Source organism: Anabrus simplex, chromosome 1, assembly GCF_040414725.1.
Source record: "Anabrus simplex isolate iqAnaSimp1 chromosome 1, ASM4041472v1, whole genome shotgun sequence".
In the NCBI taxonomy this organism is placed as follows: domain Eukaryota; kingdom Metazoa; phylum Arthropoda; class Insecta; order Orthoptera; family Tettigoniidae; genus Anabrus; species Anabrus simplex.
In genome coordinates this window covers 498,226,864-498,249,169 of record NC_090265.1, presented here as the reverse complement: position 1 = coordinate 498,249,169, position 22,306 = coordinate 498,226,864, and the positions used below count along the sequence as shown (strand labels likewise).

The following is a 22,306-nucleotide window of genomic DNA, read 5'->3' as shown; positions in this document are numbered from 1 at the left end:
CACAACAAAATACTAAGAAATAGGTCTATAAATACATTTTTACTACAATTTCATTGCAACTTTAAAAGTTTGAGTTTTCTAGTGACAATCACGGTCCTTCAAAATAGGTATGCATTAATTTGATGTACTATTTCAAAATTCTATTTGGTTAAGCTTCATGTGAACAACTACTGCTGTTTAAAAGGCTGCTCAATTGGAATTACAGTACTGACTCCAACCGGCATACAACAATTAGTACACAGAAAATTCTGTTAACTAGTATGCATGCAGAACTACATCATGAGGAGAACTGTGTAGTCTGCATACTTTCTTGTATAATTTAACTAGGAAGTACATGTATACTTCTGCTTGAAGGTAAAGATGTTTATAAAATGTTAAAAATATTATATTCACTCACTGAAAATCATGAAGCAATCAAACTGGGAAGTCTTGAAAACAATTCCAAAATACAGTACAAGTCTGCTACAGCGAGTACGGCATATAGCGAAAACTCCGTTATAACAGCAGCTTTATTCTGTCCCTTGAAAATCCCTATATTAAACTGTGCATTATCTTTCGGTAACAGTGAGAACCCAACCACTGAAGCATCCGTTGGTACGAGTAATTAAGAGTGCGTAATTTTTTCTATTTCCAACATTTATGTACTCCAGCGATTATATTGAATGTGATCGATCATCTTCGGTATAGATTTTTCGCTATGTGCATTAACGAGCTCTCTCGTCGACATTTGAACTCGAAGGCAATATCGGAGTCGATCAGTAATACTTGTCGACTGGTGTTCTAAAGGCACAATTCAAAATGAAAGAGAACATGTTTTCGTAAGAAATGCGTAAAAAACATGGCCAATAGTAGTAGTTAACTCATACGAAATAAAGGCTGAAGCCAAATGATTGTTTAATTGTAAAAACTATGTACTGAAATTAAGCAAGAATGTGATAAACCTCAAGATACAGCGCAGAGTGGATGACTGATTTTGGAGGTTAGTTTATTCAGTAAACCCTCGTTAGGTGTTTCTGCAGGGGACAAGGAAAAATAATGAGTTAAGCGAGAAAACATACTATTGAATACACAACACTTGATATGTTTACTTTTCCGACAAGCGTGCATTTTACGTCATGAATGTACAGAGAAACGTACAAGTCATCTACCCTTCCTGAAGATGCGATGAGAGTATTAAAAGGCATGAAAAAGACGGGAGATAATACAAAAACCTTCCCCAGTGGGGCTTATTAAACAGTCTGTAAAATACCTGATAAATATTTTAAAAAATTTGCAGTGAGGCGTCGTAAAATATCAACGCATTATTGCAGATCACACTCTTCGATCATGAATTATTTTACATATAATTAATCTCATATTAAAACTGTATTGAAGACGATATATTAAAATTATATTTATTTATATTATATTTATAACCACCTATTCAATTCATTACAATACACTCATTGAATTATAATATAATCATGAAGTGTCTAATATTGGGACGTTTCGTTCGACATAGTGAGCATCATCAGCCATTTTTTTTTTTTTTGGTAGGGGCTTTACGTCGCACCGACACAGATAGGTCTTATGGCGACGATGGGATAGGAAAGGCCTAGGAGTTGGAAGGAAGCGGCCGTGGCCTTAATTAAGGTACAGCCCCAGCATTTGCCTGGTGTGAAAATGGGAAACCAAGGAAAACCATTTTCAGGGCTGCCGATAGTGGGATTCGAACCTACTATCTCCCGGAAGCAAGCTCACAGCCGCGCGCCTCTACGCGCACGGCCAACTCGCCCGGTCATCAGCCATTAATGCAACAAAAACTACGTCAGGGCCCTGAGCTTAAAATATACAGAATGTTATCATCATATTAAAAAATTAACCATGTTCTAATAAAAAGTAATAATCAACAATCAATACAATAAAATAAAAACATTAGACTTGAGGTTGTAACAATATATGCAAGTTAAAAGCAATATTCGCCGTGGAGTACATAACGGTGGCAATCTGTGGAATTAAAAACAATTATGAGGCCACTGAAACATGACAATGGATATTGTGACATAAATATACGTCAATGTGTGAAGCGTGGATTAATATTGTGACGATAAAGTTAGTTTGAATTCATAAATAAGGGTTAAAATAGAGTTCATTGACCTGTCACAAGTCCAAGTTGAATTAGTCAAAGGCACATAACATTGAACAAACTAAATTTGACGTATAACTTGAACTCCAACAGAAGCAAAATTCATAAGAGAGGTGCAATCTTGCTGTCAGAAAAATACCAGTTAAGCTAGTCAATATATACATGCTAGCAAATAAAACTAGTGTACAATAAACTCATTAAAGAGTAGTGATGAAACTTGAATGTGGGAAGAGTTTTAGCGATCCTTATAAGACAGAGCATATTCTGGCGCAAAATAGAGTTTGAATCTGAAAAGAATAGAGGGAATGAAGTTATGTTAAAACCAGAAGAAAATGAAAAGAAAAATTGAAAACGGAAGCTTACCCCCCTGGGACTGGTATAAGATGTCCGCTAGCGTTGGCTGCGTGAAGCAGACTGGCGGGTAGCTCTATTACTGCTTCTAGTGTTGTACCTATGTATACGTAGAGGCGGAGAATGGGTCATGCGAGAAGGAGGGGCGGCCGATTCCTTGGGCGGGTCTGACGTATGTGGAGGGGATGTAGAGTGAAGGGGTGGTGAAACAGTAGCTGTTGTTATAGGAGGAATGTTGTTAGCGGTTTTATAATTAAAGATACTCATAAATTTTTTTTCCTTTATATTGAAAAGAGAGAGTAGTTCTGGAATTTTCTCGATTGTTGGGCTTTTAATTTCTGAAGTATCATTTAAATTTTGTTTTCATTAAAATGCTGGTTCTCGACCTCTGTCATCAGTTTACTTTTATTAATGTATTTTATGATTTGAAGGTCTTTTGCAATTGTCGCGAATGATTATATTATAATTTAATGAGTGTATTGTAATGTAGTGAATAGGTGGTTATAAATAAAAGAATTTTATAATTTTAATACATGAATTATTTGGCGGTTAAACTAGCGAGTTTCAACATATGCACCACCGTTGAAAGATGCAAATGCCTGTCCACTTCCTGGGATTTGTCATCATTATAAACGATTTCAAGACTCTTTTAGTATCTATAATGGAGCTACCACAAGACAAACATGCACCACGCTAGTCAACTTCACAGGATTATGTTCCTAATCCTTACGTAGTCTATCATGCGACAAATATTTGCTACCCTTCACTGCATCACTCAACACAGAATACATTTCTAACTTCCGAATGGAATGCAAAATATAAGCACAAACAGGTTTACTGGGTTATTCAGCAATACCAATGAAAACCGGAGAACAAAACTGAACTTTCCTGAGGCTAATGGCTTGCTTCCCGAAGCTATAATTTACTCTCTAGAGTTCTGGAAACCAAGGTTATTTTTCGTTTTTGTGTAACTTTCCCCGACCTGCCTCCTGTGGCGAGGGCTCTAATCTGTTTTGGGAATCACGTTCCTTTCAGAAGGGGTGATCAAGAACAATTTCAGGGCTGGGAAAAATGTGATCTACTGAGCGATAATAATGAATTATGTGACGCAAAAAATGAGGTATTTTTAAATAGATTTAATACGACGTGAATCGGGACTTTGATTTTACGAAGTACTAAGCAAGAAATGGTCTTAATGAGTAATGCGCAATACAAGGTTACACTGTATTTTCTCACGTCTGGTTAAATTTCGGAAAGGCTATGCCCGAGTAATTTATAACAAAAAGGTTATCATTATTCCACTTGTGCTTGAAATATGTTTTCATGATACATATGAGGTAAGGTGACTGTTTGAATACGAAAACTGAAAAGTTTGCAACAGAAGCCACTGGAGTGATACTAATCCAATTCTTCAGAATGAAATTGAACATCCGCATTCACATTGTTGCAGAATTAGAAAAATAACTTAAGCAATTATACTTTTTGTCATAGAATACACACATCCAATCAAAACAATCTTTTAAAATTATGCATACAACTACCTACTATATATAGCAACAATATGTCTCACAAAGTAAGAAAATAAAAACAAGGCACAAGTTGAATGCACAAAAAATATTTTACCAACCTGAGTGTGGTTGTAGAAACAGACATAATAGTTGATACTAAGGTGTTGATCTGTGCAAATGAAGGATTCTGGATATGCAGTCTATCAGTAGCAATACGATTCAGTGCAGTATTATCCAACACAACAACACAGTCTGCACTTTGGGTGAGACGCTTGAGGGTCAGTAATGAGTTGTATGGTTGAACAACCACATCACTGAAAGATCAACATTAAAAACTCAATAAAAGGGTATGTCACCAAATTTATTTATTTATTTGATGGAAGCACACGTACAGAGCAATTCCATGAAGAGCCCACTCAACATATCTTTACAGAAATAGACAATTTCCAAAGACAGAAACAAATTTGATAAAATTTATAGCAATACAATTCAGTGCAGAATTATTCAACACTACAGCAGTCTGCACTTCAGGTGAGACACTTGAGGATCAGTAACAAATTGTAAATTATCATCATTTCACAGCCAGTAAAACAAGAATCAATGTTAAAAACAGCAAAATAATTTCTGGTATAATATGAGTACCCTCAAATACATATGAAATTAACAAATCACAAGGTATGATTTTAAAAAGATATATATTTTAAAAGTAAGAATTCTGTGAGGTGAACTTCATGAATAATGGACTTGGAAACGCACACGCATGGATATTTTAACTGCTGTAATAGAAAAAAGTTACAAATTTTATTACATAAACAGAATACACACATTTAAAATTATTCTTAACAATATTAAAGTTTTGCCTTCAATTCTTATGTGATGGAATTTGGGCTGAAAAAGAGAAAGGAACTAGGATCTTTGCAATTTTTTTTTTTTTTTTTTTTTAAAACGTTGCACCAACACAGATAGGTCCTATGACAACGATGGGACAGGAAAGAGCTAGCAGTGGGAAGGAAGCGGCCAGAGCCTTCATTAAGGCACAGCCCCAGCATTTGCCCGGTGTGAAGATCGGAAACCACAGAAAACCATCCTCAGGGCTGTCGACAGAGGGGTTCAAACCCACTATCTCCCAAATACTAGATACTGGCCGCACTTAAGCGACTGCAGCTATCAAGCTTGGCCTCCTTCTTCTTCTTCTTATTCTTGTTTTATGGCCTCATTGGACCACTTCAGTCAATTTTCTGGTCACCTTCCTTGATAAGTTTTCTTTCCGAATTGCCCAGAAGATTTTAATTCGTTTTGATATTTTCCTTTAAAGTTAAAAACTTCATGACCGTTCCGTATTGAATAGAGAAATAAGAAGATGTACAATATTAGAAGGATCCACCTTTCAATACTCCGTTGTAAGTTGAACTAAAAAGAAGTCACAACTTGTTTATTGGGACCGGTTTCGACACATTACAAGTGTCATCATCAGCCAAATAGTAAAGTAGGGCAAGATATAAAGATCTTAAAACAAATAATACATTGAACATAGGCAAAAAATTAACATTGATTCATATCGTAGCAATTCAGTTAATGTCCAATGATGACACTTGTAATGTACATCTTCTTGATATTTTCTGTCGTTCCTCATCTATAAATACCCTTTTCATTGTACGTTGTTTGTCTACTTTTTCGGTTCAAATCTTATTTTTATGTTTTTCAGTTTCTTTAAATTTTCTATTTTGTTTTTCAAATCATCCAGAGTTATTTCTAGTTCTTCCATATCCTCTCTAATTTCTTTAATCCATCCTACATGTTGCTACAGATTCCAGAGTTTCTCTTATTTTTCTTGGTAATCTGGCTTCTGGTGTCCCCAAAATGTGATTTAAAAAAAAAAGAGAGAGATCCTCTTCTTCCGTATAGTATCTGTGATGGCGTCCAGTTCTCTGTACAGCAATTCATTTACCCTTCTTCCTACACAATCCTCTATACTCCTCCAAACATGGCTGAACCATCTCAAACTTGATTCTCTCACTTTCCCGCTTACTTCCCCCATATCTTTCCTCACTCTCTTCCTCCTTCTCAGTACACACAAATTTCTTAGCACCTTTGTCTATGCAACATGTATCTTTAACAGCAGCACGAGTGCTAAGCTTACAACAAGTTGAGTATTTTTACTTTCAGTCTAGCTAGAATCCTCTTGCCACACAATACTCTAGAAACCTTGCTGTAAACAATCAAGCCAGACTAGAATCTGCTAGAGATCACTTCAGAGATGGTCGTAGTCATTTCCATCTCCAGTCTTTGTTTTCCTGTCATAAAAACAGTGCAAACCCAAGGGATACATTACACTGTATTTACGAGCCATGTCTGTATGTACTGTACAACTCCAGTTGTGTGGCTGGAATTACAACAATGAAACAACTTACATGTCAACATACCGTTGCACCAGAGAACATCTAAATTTGTAACAGTTTGAACTTCTGCTAGTGACAAAAACTACGGTATTTTAGTTACATTAAACAAAGTTGGTGCCAATAACTTGGTTATTAATATGTGTGTATTTATGGCAGCAATGGTATAGGGAAGGGCTATGAGCAGAAGGAAGTGACCGTGGCCTTAATTAAGGTACAGCCACAGCATTTGCCTGATGTGAAAATCAGAAACCATGGAAAACCATCTTCTTGGCAGCCAACTGTGGGTTTCGAACCCACTATCTGCCAAATGCACGCTGACAGCTACATAACCCAAGCCATGCAACTACTCGCTCAGTCGGTCATTAATAGAGGTCGGATTTCCATACACTATCAAATCTCAAAATACGCATGCATCCATGCACTATCATATAGCATAACATGCACAATAAACTGGAAATATGCACTATCAAAATTCAGTTCCTTTTGAAACATTGTACAACAACTAATTTCGCCAAATTGTCTTGATTTAAGCTCATCAGTTTATCTGTCAGCACATTCTTAAGCACAGAAGATGATCTTTCTACATCACAAGAAGTGACAGTGCATACTTAAATCAAGACATTTGGGACAAAGTGAGGACAAATTGTACGTCTTTTGCATTTTCACCACAATACGTCTTATATAAGCTTGACAAATTCAAAATCAGAATTTGAACGGATCACTTTGTTCAACTTATATAAAGCTGTCGCAGCTACTTCTCCGTGCGATGATGGTAGACACATTTGAATCTCCTCAATAACTGGCAATGACAGCCTGCTGCGATAACAAAGTGATGAGTGAGACTTCTGGGTAGGAAAATCCAGGATAAGAACGGAATATGGTTCAGTGCAAAACCATCTGCTAGCTCAGTAACGCGTCGTCACAGAAATAAGATACAAGTTTTGTTTTGTTCGTCTAACATAGACGAAAAAATGAGCCGTCAATGAGTAATGCACAATTTACGGTCCGATTTATAACAATGTATAACTGGGAACAGCTTAATCCCAGGAATTACAGAGATCGGCGCAGGGCCTTCCAGCTTACATCAATGTTTACTCAAGCAACAAAGTCACAAGAAAAGTCATATTATGCAATATTAAACGTTCAAATATTCGTTATTAAATCCAAGATCTTCAAATGCATTATGCATGAATTTTGTCCTAAAAAGGCCAAAACATGCAAACATGAAAAGAACGGTTATTTGGAATCTTTAAGCCATAAAATGAATATTTGCAAGGTTTGAGAATTGTAACCAGCTTATTTAAAAACATGCATTTGCGTGGAAATCTGGGCTCTAGTTATTAATAATCCAACAGAAAAACATAGCACAATGTTTCACAAGCTTCTTAATAAAATTTAAGAATACAAAAACAGAATATTTTTATCTTCAGTGTATTAAAAGTTTCTCCATACAATAATTGCAGAAGAACTTGTTTTACCGTGTGCTATTGATTTGGTGTCTGCGTTCTTTGGCGAGTCCGTGGGAAAACAGCTTTCACCCGTTCCTTTGTACGACAGTAGGATCAGCCATCGAATTCAAGATTTAGGAGAGAGGATCTTCGTGAACAGATTATAGAAAAAGTGAGGGGAATGGACTTTGGCTTGCAGCTTGATGAGGCCACTGACTACAATAGAGATGCTCATTTAATATGTTATGCGAGATTTGCTAATAATAAAACAGGTGAAATGGTAGATCATCTTTTTTGTTAGGAGATAAGTGCAAGTACGACAAACAATGATTTGTTTGAAATTGTGGACAACTTCATGGTTGAAAATGAAAAAGATTGGGCTCATTGTGTTGGTGTATGCACCGATGGTGGCCGTTCAATGTCGGCCATTACAGTGGTCTACAATCTCTCAGCCATGGCAAAGCTCATGATGCAGTTTGGACCCACTGTATTATACAATGAGAAGTACTTGCTTCACAGCATTCGAGTGTTGATTCGAATCAAGTCCTGCAAACTGTCATAAATGTGGTGAACTTCATTAAAAATCGACCCTTCAAAGCTAGATTTTTCAGTAAAATATGCCAAGATATAGAGGCTGAGCATACATCTCTCTTAATTCATAGCAGCCCCTCCCCCCACTTTTTTTTTTTGCAAACTGCTTTACGTCGCACCGACACAGATAGGTCTTATGACGACGATGGGACAGGAAAGGGCTAGAGTGGGAAGGAAGTGGTTATGGCCTTAATTAAGGTACAACCCCAGCATTTACTTGGTGTGAAAATGGGAAACCATGGAAAATCATCCTCAGGGCTGCCCACAGAAGGATTCGAACCCACTATCTCCCAAATACTGGATACTGGCCACACTGAAGCAACTGCAGCTATCGAGCTTGGTCAATGGCTTTCCAGAGGAAATGTATTATCGCACCGTTTTAAACTTAGGCAGGAAATCTATTCTTATCTAGAAGAAGAAAACCATGTCAGTCTAAGTGCTTTCTGGACACGGACTTCCTGTTGAAAGTTACATATTTAAGTAATCTTTTTGCAAAATTAAACTTGCTGAATAAGTCTCTGGAAGGAAGTGCAACCCACTTGATTCAGCTTATTGACAAAGTTTCGGCCTTCAAAAAGAAGCTGTTTACTAAAGAGGAAAATCAATGAAGGAGGAGAAATGGTCTACTTCCCATGTGTGCAGCATTTCATAACAGAAAATGAAATTGACTTTACTACAGATATTGTTTCCATAATTGTAAGACACTTAACTCAGCATTTATTTTGAAATGTACTTTCCTCAAAAACGTGACTATTATCAGTGGGTTCAAAATCCTTCCTGTAGTGATGCTTCTTCGGACTTCAGTACTGAAGAAGAGGAAGAACTGATACAATTTTAATAACATTCTTCACTGAAAGCGAACGTTCCGTGCATTGCATTGCCAAAATTTTGGTATTCTGTAAGACAGAAGTTCCCAAGCTTGAGCAAGAGACCACTGAAGATATTGATTCCTTTTGCAACCTCCTATCTTTGCAAGTGGCAAGTTTTCAGCACTGGCATCATAAAAACCAAGTACAGATCAAGACTGTGTGTAGAGAAGGAAATGAGAGTATCTGTATCTCAATTAGTGCCAAGATTTGGTAAGCTGTGTAACAACAAGCAAGTTCAGGTTTCAAACTGATAACAGTTTCTGTGGTGAAAATGTACGTTATCCATACTATTTTGTATTTTATAATGTTCCTTTCATTTTAGTTTTAGACTTCAATTTTTAAATATAATAGAAGGAGAAGAACATTATCTGCTCTGAATTTTTATAACTTAGTAAAGGTTTTTCATACTGCACTGTGTTTGTACAAGATTTCTTACTTCTATGTTGGTTAGTATATTTTTTCACAGATTCTTAGAGTAAATGTCAAGTTTTTACGGGGTATCCCACAGGAGAGCCGCAGAATGAATGTTATTGGTCAGGGGATCCATGGTCTCAAAAAGGTTGAAAACCACTGGTCTATATACCGTACATGAATTTAAAAAAAATGTTATAATATTCAAGGGCACCTACAACTGCACATCCACTAAAGATCGTGATTAATTCACACAACGTTTAATAACCAGGCCACATTGTAGAATATTTTGTATTCAGTTACGGCCTACTTATAAAATTAAAGCTGGCAATAATCTAATTTTTTTTTTTTTTTGCTAGGGGCTTTACGTCGCACCGACACAGATAGGTCTTATGGCGACGATGGGGTAGGAATGGCCTAGGAGTTGGAAGGAAGCGGCCGTGGCCTTAATTAAGGTACAGCCCCAGCATTTGCCTGGTGTGAAAATGGGAAACCACGGAAAACCATCTTCAGGGCTGCCGATAGTGGGATTCGAACCTACTATCTCCCGGATGCAAGCTCACAGCCGCGCGCCTCTACGCGCACGGCCAACTCGCCCGGTAATAATCTAATTCAAGTATAATTTTTCACTTGCAGGTATCGGTACCGGCGTATCATTTATACAATGGTTTATTGCTGTGTGCCGTACTGCAAAAGCCAGATCAGAGAAAGTAAAGGCATTTTGTTTCACAAATTTCCGTGTGATGCAGACCTAGGACAGAAATGGCTGAAAACGTGTCACGGGACAGTTCTGTTCCAATTTTTTGAATTCAGAACATCCTTTGTACATGTCTGCATTTTGCTGAAACAGATTATCATCCCAAACTAAAAATAAGGAAATTGAAAGAAAAAGTTGTTCCTTCCGTATTTAAAGATTATCGCGAGCATAATTTGCCAAAATCAATACTACAAAAGCGACGAATAAAGAAGTATGAACTAGGACAAAACACTGGAAAGAAGAGGAGAGAGATGAGAATTTTGATGATTAATCAGGTGTTTACGATAACAATGTTTATGCTGGTCAGCTGGCAAATAACACCAATAAGTCTACAGGACTAGAGATAACCAATAAGTGTTTTGAAACCAACAAAGGTATACCACAGAGTCGAGCATCTCATCTCCTTACTCCCAAGTCTTCCCCAGCCCAAAGTTTGCAAGATTTTTGTAACACTACTCCTTTGTTGGAAATTACCAGATAAAATTGTGCTGGTTACGTTTTAATCTTTTCCAGTTCTTGTATCTAGTAGTCCTGGTGTGGGTCCGAAGGGTTATGCTTATGCACAAAATCATTTATCCAAGTTGCCTTCTGGGAGCACATCGTGCCAATCAGGAGTGACAGATCTCATTAAAAAAGGACTACTCGTAGAAATATTAATGAAGCCGAAGAAGTGTGCTTTTTCATTATTGATAAAATAGCAATAAATCAGCAATTGTTATACCACAAGAAGTTGCACACATTTTTTGGTCATAAGGATACATCAACACATGTCAAGGCTGGTCGAAATGTAGACAGTTCTGGAAGTATGCCCATTTCAATAGAGAGCAGTGGAAAAGGTGCAGCTCTTGCCAATAGTTTGTTATGCTTTCTTCTACTGCACGTGGCATATCCACCAGTTACAAACCTCCCGTTGCCCATTTCTTTTTGAAGAGGTTGTCTGGTGTTGAAGTGTACAATCTGACACTGTCAGTAATCAAACAGGTTGAAATTATTGGTTTTGTAATTTTTAGATTGGTTACAGGTAACCACAAGACAAATGTGAATACGATGAGACGACTACCCAATGGAAAAGTATTGATGTCTTAGATTCCTCACCCTACCAATTAAGACCGACCTCCATTCCAGGCCTTTGACAAGTTGTCACATTCCTGAAAATGCCAGGACATCACTTTTAGAAAAGGCCATGCACGATGGGAAAGAAGAATTTAGTGCCTGCCAGTGCGCTGACCAACCAACAAACTAGTGGTGCTGAAAGATGGGTAGTGGAGAAATAGTACACAAATTCAATGTAACTGCTCTGAGCCGGAATGGAAAGGTGTGTAGTGCATGGCGGCAGAAGGTGATGGTAAGTGTGATATTAAACCATTTTTTTTTTTTTGCTAGGGGCTTTACGTCGCACGGACACAGATAGGTCTCATGGCGACGATGGGTTAGGAAAGGCCTAAGAGTTGGAAGGAAGCGGCCGTGGCCTTAATTAAGGTACAGCCCCAGCATTTGCCTGGTGTGAAAATGGGAAACCACGGAAAACCATCTTCAGGGCTGCCGATAGTGGGATTCGAACCTACTATCTCCCGGATGCAAGCTCACAGCCGCGCGCCTCTACGCGCACGGCCAACTCGCCCGGTGATATTAAACCACTAGCAAAAGAAATACAGTACAACCTCAATAATCTGTTCCCGGAAACTACTTTTACCCGCATTATTCGTTTGAATTACGAGGTCCCGTGAACATCCTAATTCAGTGTCGCCGGAGAGCCCAAGTGACATAAGAGCGCACAACGGTCAGGTGCTTCAGTCGTAGAGTGGGACGAAGGGACTGCCTCGCTTTGTAGTAGGCACATGCTGTGCCTTAGTGGTGTTAGTAGTGGGACAGTACAATACATAAGCAAAGATGAACCGAGCACATCACAGTGCGAAAAGATATGTATGCCTCCAATCATTTTATCTTAATGGTAAGATCTATATTTATTTGTTGAAAATGATAGGAATGCTACAGCTAACTGTTTAGTTTGTAGAAAAGAGCTACAGTAAGAAAATATAATTTACAACACCAGTACAGTTTGTGTCACGCTACAGATTACGATCAGTATCAAGGCAAAGAACGGGTATGTGTAATTGCAGAACTGAAAGATAAATAACCCTGTCGAAACATTTGATCAGTGAGTCAGCAGTTCGAATGAGTTTTAAAACTCCATATTTAATTGGAAAGAAACTTGAACCGTTCAGTGATGGTGAATTTGGGAAGGAATGTTTAATTCTAGCTGGTGAAGAGTACGGCACTGTACCACTACTAACACCACTATATACAACACAGCATGTGCCTACCACAAAGCGAGGCAGGCCCTTCGTCCCACTCTATGACTGAAGCACCTGACCACTGTGCGCTCTTGCGTCACACGGGCTCTCCAACGTTACACGTCAGCCAGTTTGTTGACACTGTTCTAATTGAACTGATTTCAAAGACCTACATTATCCATTCCTTGAAGAAACAATTTTCCGCATCAACCTTCGAGAAATTTTGGCCCCATCAATGCTAGATCCTCAATCAAGCGTTTTTAAAGACAGGCAGAATCGAATATAAGGCATTGGAGAACTTTTGAGAATCGATATTGTAATATATTCTGTTACAATTTTCATATATTTCTAGAAATTACGATTGTAAACCATGTGATTATAAGCAGCTGTATTAGATTGTCACTACGTCAGGACTGGACGATGTGTACGTCATTGGGTCATGTGGCCGTTCAAATAAAGCTATCTCACTGGCTACTCCTATCTCGCCTATCCACAGCCTAAGCTTTCCCTTCACCTCCAGTCAGTCGTCATGTAGTCTGCACCTGTATCATTCCGACTCCTTAGCTGATGTGGTACTTTAAAAATAACGTGTACTTCTACTGATTATCTACCTCAAGGTGTTCCATACGTAAAAGATATCTGCACTCGAAACCGTATTCTCAAGAACAAAATAACATAACCTTGAAAAGTCAAGTACGCCTAAGGGTAATTTATGCGGTACAAGACTTTCATCTTGGCATTGCATTCACCTAGTATTGCTTAAAGAAACGGAGAAGTCAAAAAGCACAGTTGTCGCAACAATTGGAAGAAGACAATGTGCATTCTGACAGCTCTACTGACGACGGAAAACGTTTTATCAAATGTTCATACTTGCAAAATATCTACGTTTTGTCCAGGGTTAGATGTTTATTTTTGACAGACTTTTTATGACGGTATAACCTAGCTGGTTTTTGGCATTTTTTTTGTTTTTGTTTCACTAGTTGCTTTATGTTGCACCGACACAGGTAGGTCTTATGACTGTGGGATAGAAAAGGGCTAGGATCAGAGAAGGAAGTGACCATGGCCTTAATTAAGGTACAGCTCCAGCATTCGTCTGGTATGAAAACGCGAAACTGCAGAAAACCCCATCTTCAGGGCTGCCAACAGTGGGGTTCGAACCCACTGTCTCCTGAATGCAAGCTGACGTCTCACCACTTCTCCCAGGGCACTAGTTATTGGGATTTCAGATAAGAATCGAGTTCCCTAGTTTGCTATATGCTTAGAAGATTCATCATGTCTCATGACTTTAGGACATATTCTTACTGCTGTGGTTGGTCATGGCTCATTTCTGAGTAAGTGGGACAAAGTCCTTCTAAAATTTAGTTTCTCAGCACTTTTATTCATTTTGACGAGTTACCTACGGTGAACCCTTTGGGTTGCTAGTTTTCAGATGCACTCAATCTTCTGGCACGATCAAGCATTATATATGATTGTATTCACAGGACTTCAACAGATGCTGCACCTTACATGCAAAAAGCCATGAGAGGTCTTAGAATATTACTGTAGTGGCCAAAACAAATATAAGATGGAGATTTTTACGTTAAAGCGCCCTTATAGAAAGCACAGTCTTTTTTATATACGCAGCCTAACATTTAAAACATCTGGGTCATTTCCGACCTGTAGCCTACTGATTTGTGCAGCAAGTATCTCAATTTGTTTCAAATCCAAGTTCAAGGTTACAAATAAACAAAAATTTCTTCAGTTTTGATGATTACATACATAATCATTATAGACTGTTATGCCTTTCAGCGTTCAGTCTGCAAGCCTCTGAGAATTCACTAAATGTCGCCACAATCCCCGATTTGCAACTAGTGTTGTGGCCTCATTTAGTTCTATACCTCTTATCTTTAAATCGTTAGAAATCGAGTCTAACCATCGTCGTCTTGGTCTCCCTCTACTTCTCTTACCCTCCATAGCAGAGTCCATTATTCTCCTAGGTAACCTATCCTCCTCCATTCGCCTCACATGACCCCACCACCGAAGCCGGTTTATGCATACAGCTTCATCGAGTTCATTCCTAAATTAGCCTTTATCTCCTCATTCCAAGTACCCTCCTCCCATTGTTCCCACCTGTTTGTATCAGCAATCATTCTTGCTACTTTCATGTCTGTTACTTCTCACTTATGAATAAGATATCCTGAGTCCACCCAGCTTTCGCTCCCGTAAAGCAAAGTTGGTCTGAAAACAGACCGATGTAAAGATAGTTTCGTCTGGGAGCCGACTTCCTTCTTACAGAATACTGCTGATTGCAACTGCGAGCTCACTGCATTAGCCTTACTGCACCTTGATTCAATCTCACTTACTACATTACCATCCTTGGAGAACACACAACCTAAATACTTGAAATAATCGACCTGTCACCAATCTGACATTCAATTCTGTTGAATTTCTTACCTACTGACATCAATTTAGTCTTCAAGAGGCTAATTTTCATACCATACTCATTGCACCTATTTTCAAGTTCCAAGATATTAGACTGCAGGCTTTCGGCACAGTCTGCCATTAAGACCAAGTCGTCAGCATAGGCCAAACTGCTTACTACATTTCCACCTAACTGAATCTCTCCCTGCCATTTTATACCTTTCTGCAGATGATCCATGTAAACTACGAACAGCAAAGGTGAAAGATTACAGCCTTGTCTAACCCCTGTAAGTACCCTGAACCATCAATTCTCACTGAAGCCCAATTGTCAACATAAATGCCTTTGATTGATTTTAATAATCTACCTTTAATTCCATAGTCCCCCAGTATAATGAACATCTTTTCCCTCGGTACCCTGTCATATGCTTTCTCTAGATCTACGAAACGTAAACACAACTGCCTATTCCTCTCGTAGCATTTTTCAATTACCTGGCGCATACTGAAAATCTGATCCTGACAGCCTCTCTGTGGTCTGAAACTACACTGGTTTTCATCCAACTTCCTCTCAACGACTGATCGCACCCTTCCTTCCAAGATGCCAGTGAATACTTTGCCTGGTATACTAATCAATGAGATACCTCAATAGTTGTTGCAATCCTTCCTGTTCCCTTGCTTATAGATAGGTGCAATTACTGCTTTTGTCCAATCTGAAGGTACCTTACCAACACTCCGCACTAATTTTACTACTCTATGAAGCCATTTCATCCCTGCCATTCCACTATACTTCACCATTTCAGGTCTAATTTCATCTATTCCTGCTGCCTTATGACAATGTAGTTTATTTACCATCCTTTCCACTTCCTCAAGCATAATTTCACCACCATCATTTTCCTCCTCCCCATGAGCTTGGCTGTTCGCAACACCACCAGGATGATTTTCTTTTACACTGAGATGTTCAAAATATTCCCTCCACCTCTCCAGTGATTCCCTGGGATCTATTATGAGTTCACCTGAATTATTACAAGTTGTCCATTTCATGACCGTATCGATGTTTAATCAAGAAGTATGAATAACCACCTAATCGATTAGGTGGTTATTTATACTTACTTCTTCACCTGAATTACTCAAAACACTGTTCATTTCCTTCTTCCCTCCCTTCCTAAGATTCTTTATTACTGTCCAGAAAGGTTTTCCTGCTGCTTGACCTAGACTTTCCAGGTTGTTACCAAAATCTTCCCATGATTTCTTTTTGGATTCAACAACTATTTGTTTTGCTCTGTTTCTTTCATCTGCGTACAAATCCCTGTTTGCCTCGGCCCTTGTTTGGAGCCATTTCTGATAAGCCTTCTTTTTACGTTTACAGGCTGCTCTCACTTCATCATTCCACCAAGATGTTCGCCTTTTCCCATCTTTACACACAGTTGTTCCTAGGCATTCCCTTGCTGTTTCTACTACAGCATCCCTGTATGCCACCCATTCACTTTCTATATCCTGAACCTGCTTAGTGTCTACTGTTTGAAACTTCTCACTAATCATATCCATGTACTTCTGTCTAATTTCCTCGTCCTGGAGATTTTCTACCCTTATTCGTTTGCATACAGATTTCATTTTCTCTACCCTAGGCCTAGAGATACTTAGTTCACTACAGATCATCGAAAAATGCGCGAAAAACTCGTACATTCCTAACAGATTTCCATGATTTTTTCCAAATAATTTTGTGGCCTCTGATTAGAGACGGGCAGAAATTAATGCATTTGGGAACTTTTAAGAATGGGTAATTGAATTTAAAACAATATTCTCGAGTATAATATAACCTTTAAATTCAAGGAGTCCTAATGATAATTTATGCCATACAAGACTTACTGTACAGAAACTTACTACATATACCCTTAACCAAAACACATAGGGTGATTAAAAAAAAAAGGCTTTCATCCTCATGTTGTGCGCTTTTGTATAGGGCATGCTTTATTTTCTTCTTCTTCTTCTCCTCCTCCTCTTCGTCCAATTACTACAATACCGTTGACCAAAACACAAAGGGTGATAAAAAAAAAAGGCTCTCATCCTTATGTTGTGTGCTTTTGTATAGGGCGTGCTTTATTTTCTTCTTCTCCTCCTCCTCTTAGTCCAATTTTGGCCTACTTTGGACAGCGGGAAACAACTGGTTTCCTAGTTCATCTTTTCTTCTACACCCAGAATTTTTTATCACTGACCGTTGTTACAAAACTAAAAAAATTACTTGCGATCGATTGCTGTTTGGCTTGGCATTATTTAGTAGCATATTTTTTGACGAACTTGGCTGATCTAAGTTACTGACCTGAAAGAAGTTTTCCCGGGTAAGTGACGTTGTATCCATGGTAAAACTGGAATGAAAGTATCGAGATTTTAACTAGTGTAATTTATGCAGGAGTTTTTTAAAATCTATAATTACAGTATACATATTTCATTATTATGGTGTTTAGCTACTTTTATGATGGTTTATAACTGGTTCCTGGATGTTCTTTTTCCATAGTGGTGGTGGTGGTGGTGGTGGTGGTGATTACTATTTTAAGAGGAAGTACAACTAGGCAACCATCCTCTATATAACACTAATCAGAGTGAAAACAATGGAAGGGATCAGACGCTTCGAAAAATGAAGGTATCGGCCAAAGGAAAACAAGGGCCACGAAGGGCGTGAAAATGAAAGACTCCCTAGCCCTCGCAAACCTAATATCGTCGGAGTCGTAAAAGAACAAGAGTTGACCAAGAGAGGTCAGATAGGATAGATGAAAGTGAGAAGCCTGGCACAAGTAAGTGGAAGCAATGCCAGGACTCAGCTATGGGCCCCGTGGTCGCCAACCCACACTCCAAAGTTCAGAGCCCTTGGGGCCCCTTTTAGTCGCCTCTTACGGCAGGCAGGGGATACCGTGGGTGTTATTCTACTGCCCCCACCCACAGGGGTTTTTTTCCAGGGTCCCTTCAAAAAAGGAGAATCAGGGTTCTACTGTACAGCATTTCTAAACAATATAGTGTACCAGGAAGGCCTAGGTCCTGGCACATATCAATTGAAAAAAATTTATTTCAGCATACAATTTCCGTTCGCCATGCGAACAGCGGAGCGAAGGAACATTCCAGTACGTACCAGACTCCACGACCGACCAGGCGAGGCCAAGTGACGTCACCTACCGCTTGAAACTTGCCTCCCCTAGAAATATTTTTTGAAATAATTTTTTTCTCGTGAACTTTTTTTAACGCCTCAACCGATTTGAACAGGACCAACGCCAAATTGTAGCAGACATCATAAAAGTAAAATCTTGTAAATTTCAAAGCAATCTGTCTAGTAGTTTCTGAATTAAAGTTTAAGAAGATTGAGCGCTCTCGGTCACATGACTTAAAACACCACCCCTCCTGGCACAGATATACATGCCACTAGGTCAAGGCTAACAAGCAGTTCAGTTCAGCAGTACAGTCTGGCAGTGCAGAGCAGTGCAGTATGTGTGTGTGAGTGAGACAGAGGGGAGACTGACCCTCGTACCGTAGGTCCGTGCAGTCTCGAAGACAGTACTTTCCGTCATGTTTCGCAGAGTTGAAATTATGGGATAATTAATCGCCGTCGTACTTGTAAAAGACGTTGCACCGTACCTAGTTTATCGTGCCGCGACTTCGATATAATTCACTGACATTTCGAAGTATAACAGGTGTGAAATTATTGAAGTACAAAGTTAAATATTGGACATTCACAAACTAGAACATGACGTGTGGACTTAATTAATTTCACATAATATTAAATTACCACAATAAACAGAAACTGTCGTGTACAATAACTCTAACTACTCTAAGACTCATTTTTCCTAATACAGTACATCCTTGAACTGTGTCTCTTTATTTACGTGCCATATTAGGACATGACTTACTACAGTGATAAACTTGGTGAATATTAAGAACTTTTTCTAAAGTAATATAATTTTATCACCACCAGAAAATTAGTGTTATCTGCTCGGATAACGATTCAAAGAGTGTGGTCAGAGACGGTAATGAGAAATGTTACACGTAACTTTTTCAAGTGTTTGAACTGTGTATTTATGGACGTTCTCAGTGATGATTCAAAATTGTGTTTTATGCAGCAAGGACTGTGATTATTCATTTAACGTCATAAAATTAACATACGAACTGAACTGTGTTCAACAGTGAATGATAGTATCTGTAAATACTACTTGCACCAAATGAACGTTCCATGTGCTAAAATCACCTCCACGAGCACCGGAAATCTTGGTGAAATTCTACAAGATACAGCTATCTTCAACATCATCTCATCTATGGTACCCATCGAGGGACGTCAACGTGGTTTCTTCGTGGAATATCAAGTTCGAGTCTTTGTCCGCACCCCGTGGAATGTTCCAGACTCCCATCAACATTTGTAAGCCAAATTTTCTTTATTAAGTGAGTAGTCACAAACTGACTGACTTTTTTTTATCAATCTTGAACAGTGATTTACTCAGTGCTGCGTGTGACGATACTTCGTAGTTTTTCATCATTTCTCAAAATTCATCTTTTAATGATAAATTTATTTTACATAGAAGAACTCTAGGATTTTCAAGTGCTCTATATTACAAGGCTAACAAACTGAGAAACTTACAACAGAAATTTAAATTCTTATTGCAATTTTCAATTATAAGTGTGTGTTCATTTCATGAATTAATACTTAGAAAGACTTTAGGTGAAGAACTGACACTTCGTGTTTTCACAAAAATTTATAGGATCTTTGATATTTATTTATTTTCACGAACTGAATTCAAGAAGATTTACGTTAACATTTTTGATTTCAACAAAATATCTGAGTCCTATATTATTATTGCAGGGTGAGGAATCATTTAACATTATTAATAAATTGTTTGGAAAAGGTATAACCATCTATTATTCGCCCTGCGATTCTATCCTGCTCTGTATCGGCTCCAAAACCAACTTCCACTACCTGAGATCCTTCTCATGCCCTACACCCCGAACTTTTCCTGGTACAATAGCTTACCAATTATCACAGAGTTCATTGTCCTTAATATCAGAAAGTGAAAATGCTTCTGTTAATACAGTAAAATTTGCATTCAATGGACCCTTGATTAAACAGAAACTTTCCTTAAATGGACATATTTGATGGTCCCGTGAATAGAGGGCGTGAAGAACGGGTTAAATTCCCTTCATTAAATGGAAACTATGTTGCGTGGATAGCAATCAAAATACACATTTAAACAAAAAATTTCCAACTTCCAGAATACAGTGTTTAGAAAATATTCAGGCACCCTGTGAAAGTTTATCTTGTCTGCTCTAACAGTTGAGTCTGTAACTGACAAGGAATGTGCTAATAGGTCTTCATTCTTTTGTTCTCCAACTTACATGTTAAAGTGTACAGCTAACTGCCTGTTTACTGCTCTCCAAGCCTTTACCAATTCTTGCTCTAATTGAACAGTGTGGGAGTGGTTTGATAGTAACAAGGCAAAAAAATTGCATTTCAGGTTCTATGTTACAGGAATATGCTAAATAGGGGCTGAAAAACTAGGTAAGACTGAATTCTAACCATCTAATGGATTGTCAGAGAGTTTCTGCAAAAGACATCAGATAGTTTTTATCAAGATTTGTGGTGAATCAAGTGACGTCAATAGTAAGACCATCGCTGAATGGATTCCTATATTACTTTCCATAATCAAAGGATACAAACCTGAAAATATAGCAAACTGCGACGAGACGGGGCTATTTTTTTTTTTTTTTACATGTGTTATCCCATACATCATGCCGTTGATGCTTTCACGGCCCGTACTTATAGACATGATATAGGCTTTTGGGCTTATGCCGTGTCAAGAAAATAAGAAGCCTTTCTCGTGGACAGTAGAGATTTCTTCTGATGACGCAGAGCACAGTTCTCTGCGGAACGTAAAGAATTTCACCTTATTTTCTTGACACAGCATAAGCCCAAAAGCCTATATCATGCCCATAAATCTTTGTGATTGAAAGGTGAAAAGTGTTCGGGAGGAAACTTGTCCAAGGAAAGACTTCTTGTTTTAAAAAAAAGTAGTTTTATGTTAGGTAAAATGGAGAAACCCTTAGTGATCGGTAAGGCTATTAAGCAAGAACTTTATTTTATTTAAAGTGTCCACCTAATCAATACCATCACTTCACTTCAAAAGTGAAAATACATGTAATTTTAATATCTAAGCTTATCTAAGATTAATATGGTACATGGTTCATCTTACTGGAAATTATATCTTCAAAATAAAATCACCACTGAATATCACTATTGAATGCATTGAATACTACTGAGTTCATCAACTTGTCTTCTGAAGAATCTATAGAAAATATCTGTGCAATAGTTTGTTTTGGTTACGATCAACAGAATTTCTTAATATTTTAAAATGCACACTTAAAAGAACAACTAGAGTACAATCATTCTTTGCAAAAACTCTGTTAAAAACAGTTAGCAGCTGATTGAAGCTTGATTTGAGTTTCAGTGTACTGATTGTGTGTTTGTTGTTAATCAGTAGCTCAGGAGGTGGAAGAGAAAAGGGACCTGGCCGACTGTTGATTTAGTCGAATTGTCCGAGTGCTGGAAGCTTTCGAAAATAAATCTGGTAAATAGCAAGGCCCTAGTTTTACTCCTCCCTATAGATGACTGCCTCCCGAGCTAAGCGTTAGCTTGTTCTTTACAGTACTGCTGCGCATACCATTACAATGAAATTTATCAATTGTAAAAAGCTGTTAAGCCACGATTCTTCAACACCACTGACCTAAGGAACCTACCACTTGATTGGAGATTCAACAAAAAGGCGTGGGTGACGTCACAGACCATGGAGGAATGGTTAACGGCATTTAATGGAAGAATGAAAAGACAAAACCATAATGTTTTGCCTGTTTTGGGATAATGCAACGTCACTCCCACATCGAACTTTCCGACATACGACTTGTTTGGTTCCTTCCAAATGCCACAAGTGACTCAACCAATGGACCAGGGCATCATTCAGAATGTTAAAATGCATTATCATAAACTGTTAATGCAATCTTTGCTCGCCAACATGAATTCTATGTTATCCGCCTATGAATTAGCTAAAACCGTCTTGGTGCTAGACGTGGTATTTTGGATAAGCAAAGGTGTAAAGTTGTTACCAGAAACAGTGACAAAGTCTTTAGGAAA

At 38.2% G+C, this 22,306-nt stretch overlaps 1 protein-coding gene across 2 annotated transcripts in view; it reads right to left on the bottom strand.

Moving 5' to 3' along the window:
- LOC136857015 (tubulin gamma-2 chain) overlaps positions 1 to 22,306 on the bottom strand; it is a 226,298-nt gene that overhangs the window by 92,573 nt on the left and 111,419 nt on the right. For both annotated transcript variants that reach the window (XM_067135356.2, XM_067135357.2), the window contains one exon: positions 4,104 to 4,298. In XM_067135356.2, the coding sequence (XP_066991457.1) occupies positions 4,104 to 4,298 (195 nt within the window). The remainder of the gene's footprint in view (positions 1 to 4,103; positions 4,299 to 22,306) is intronic.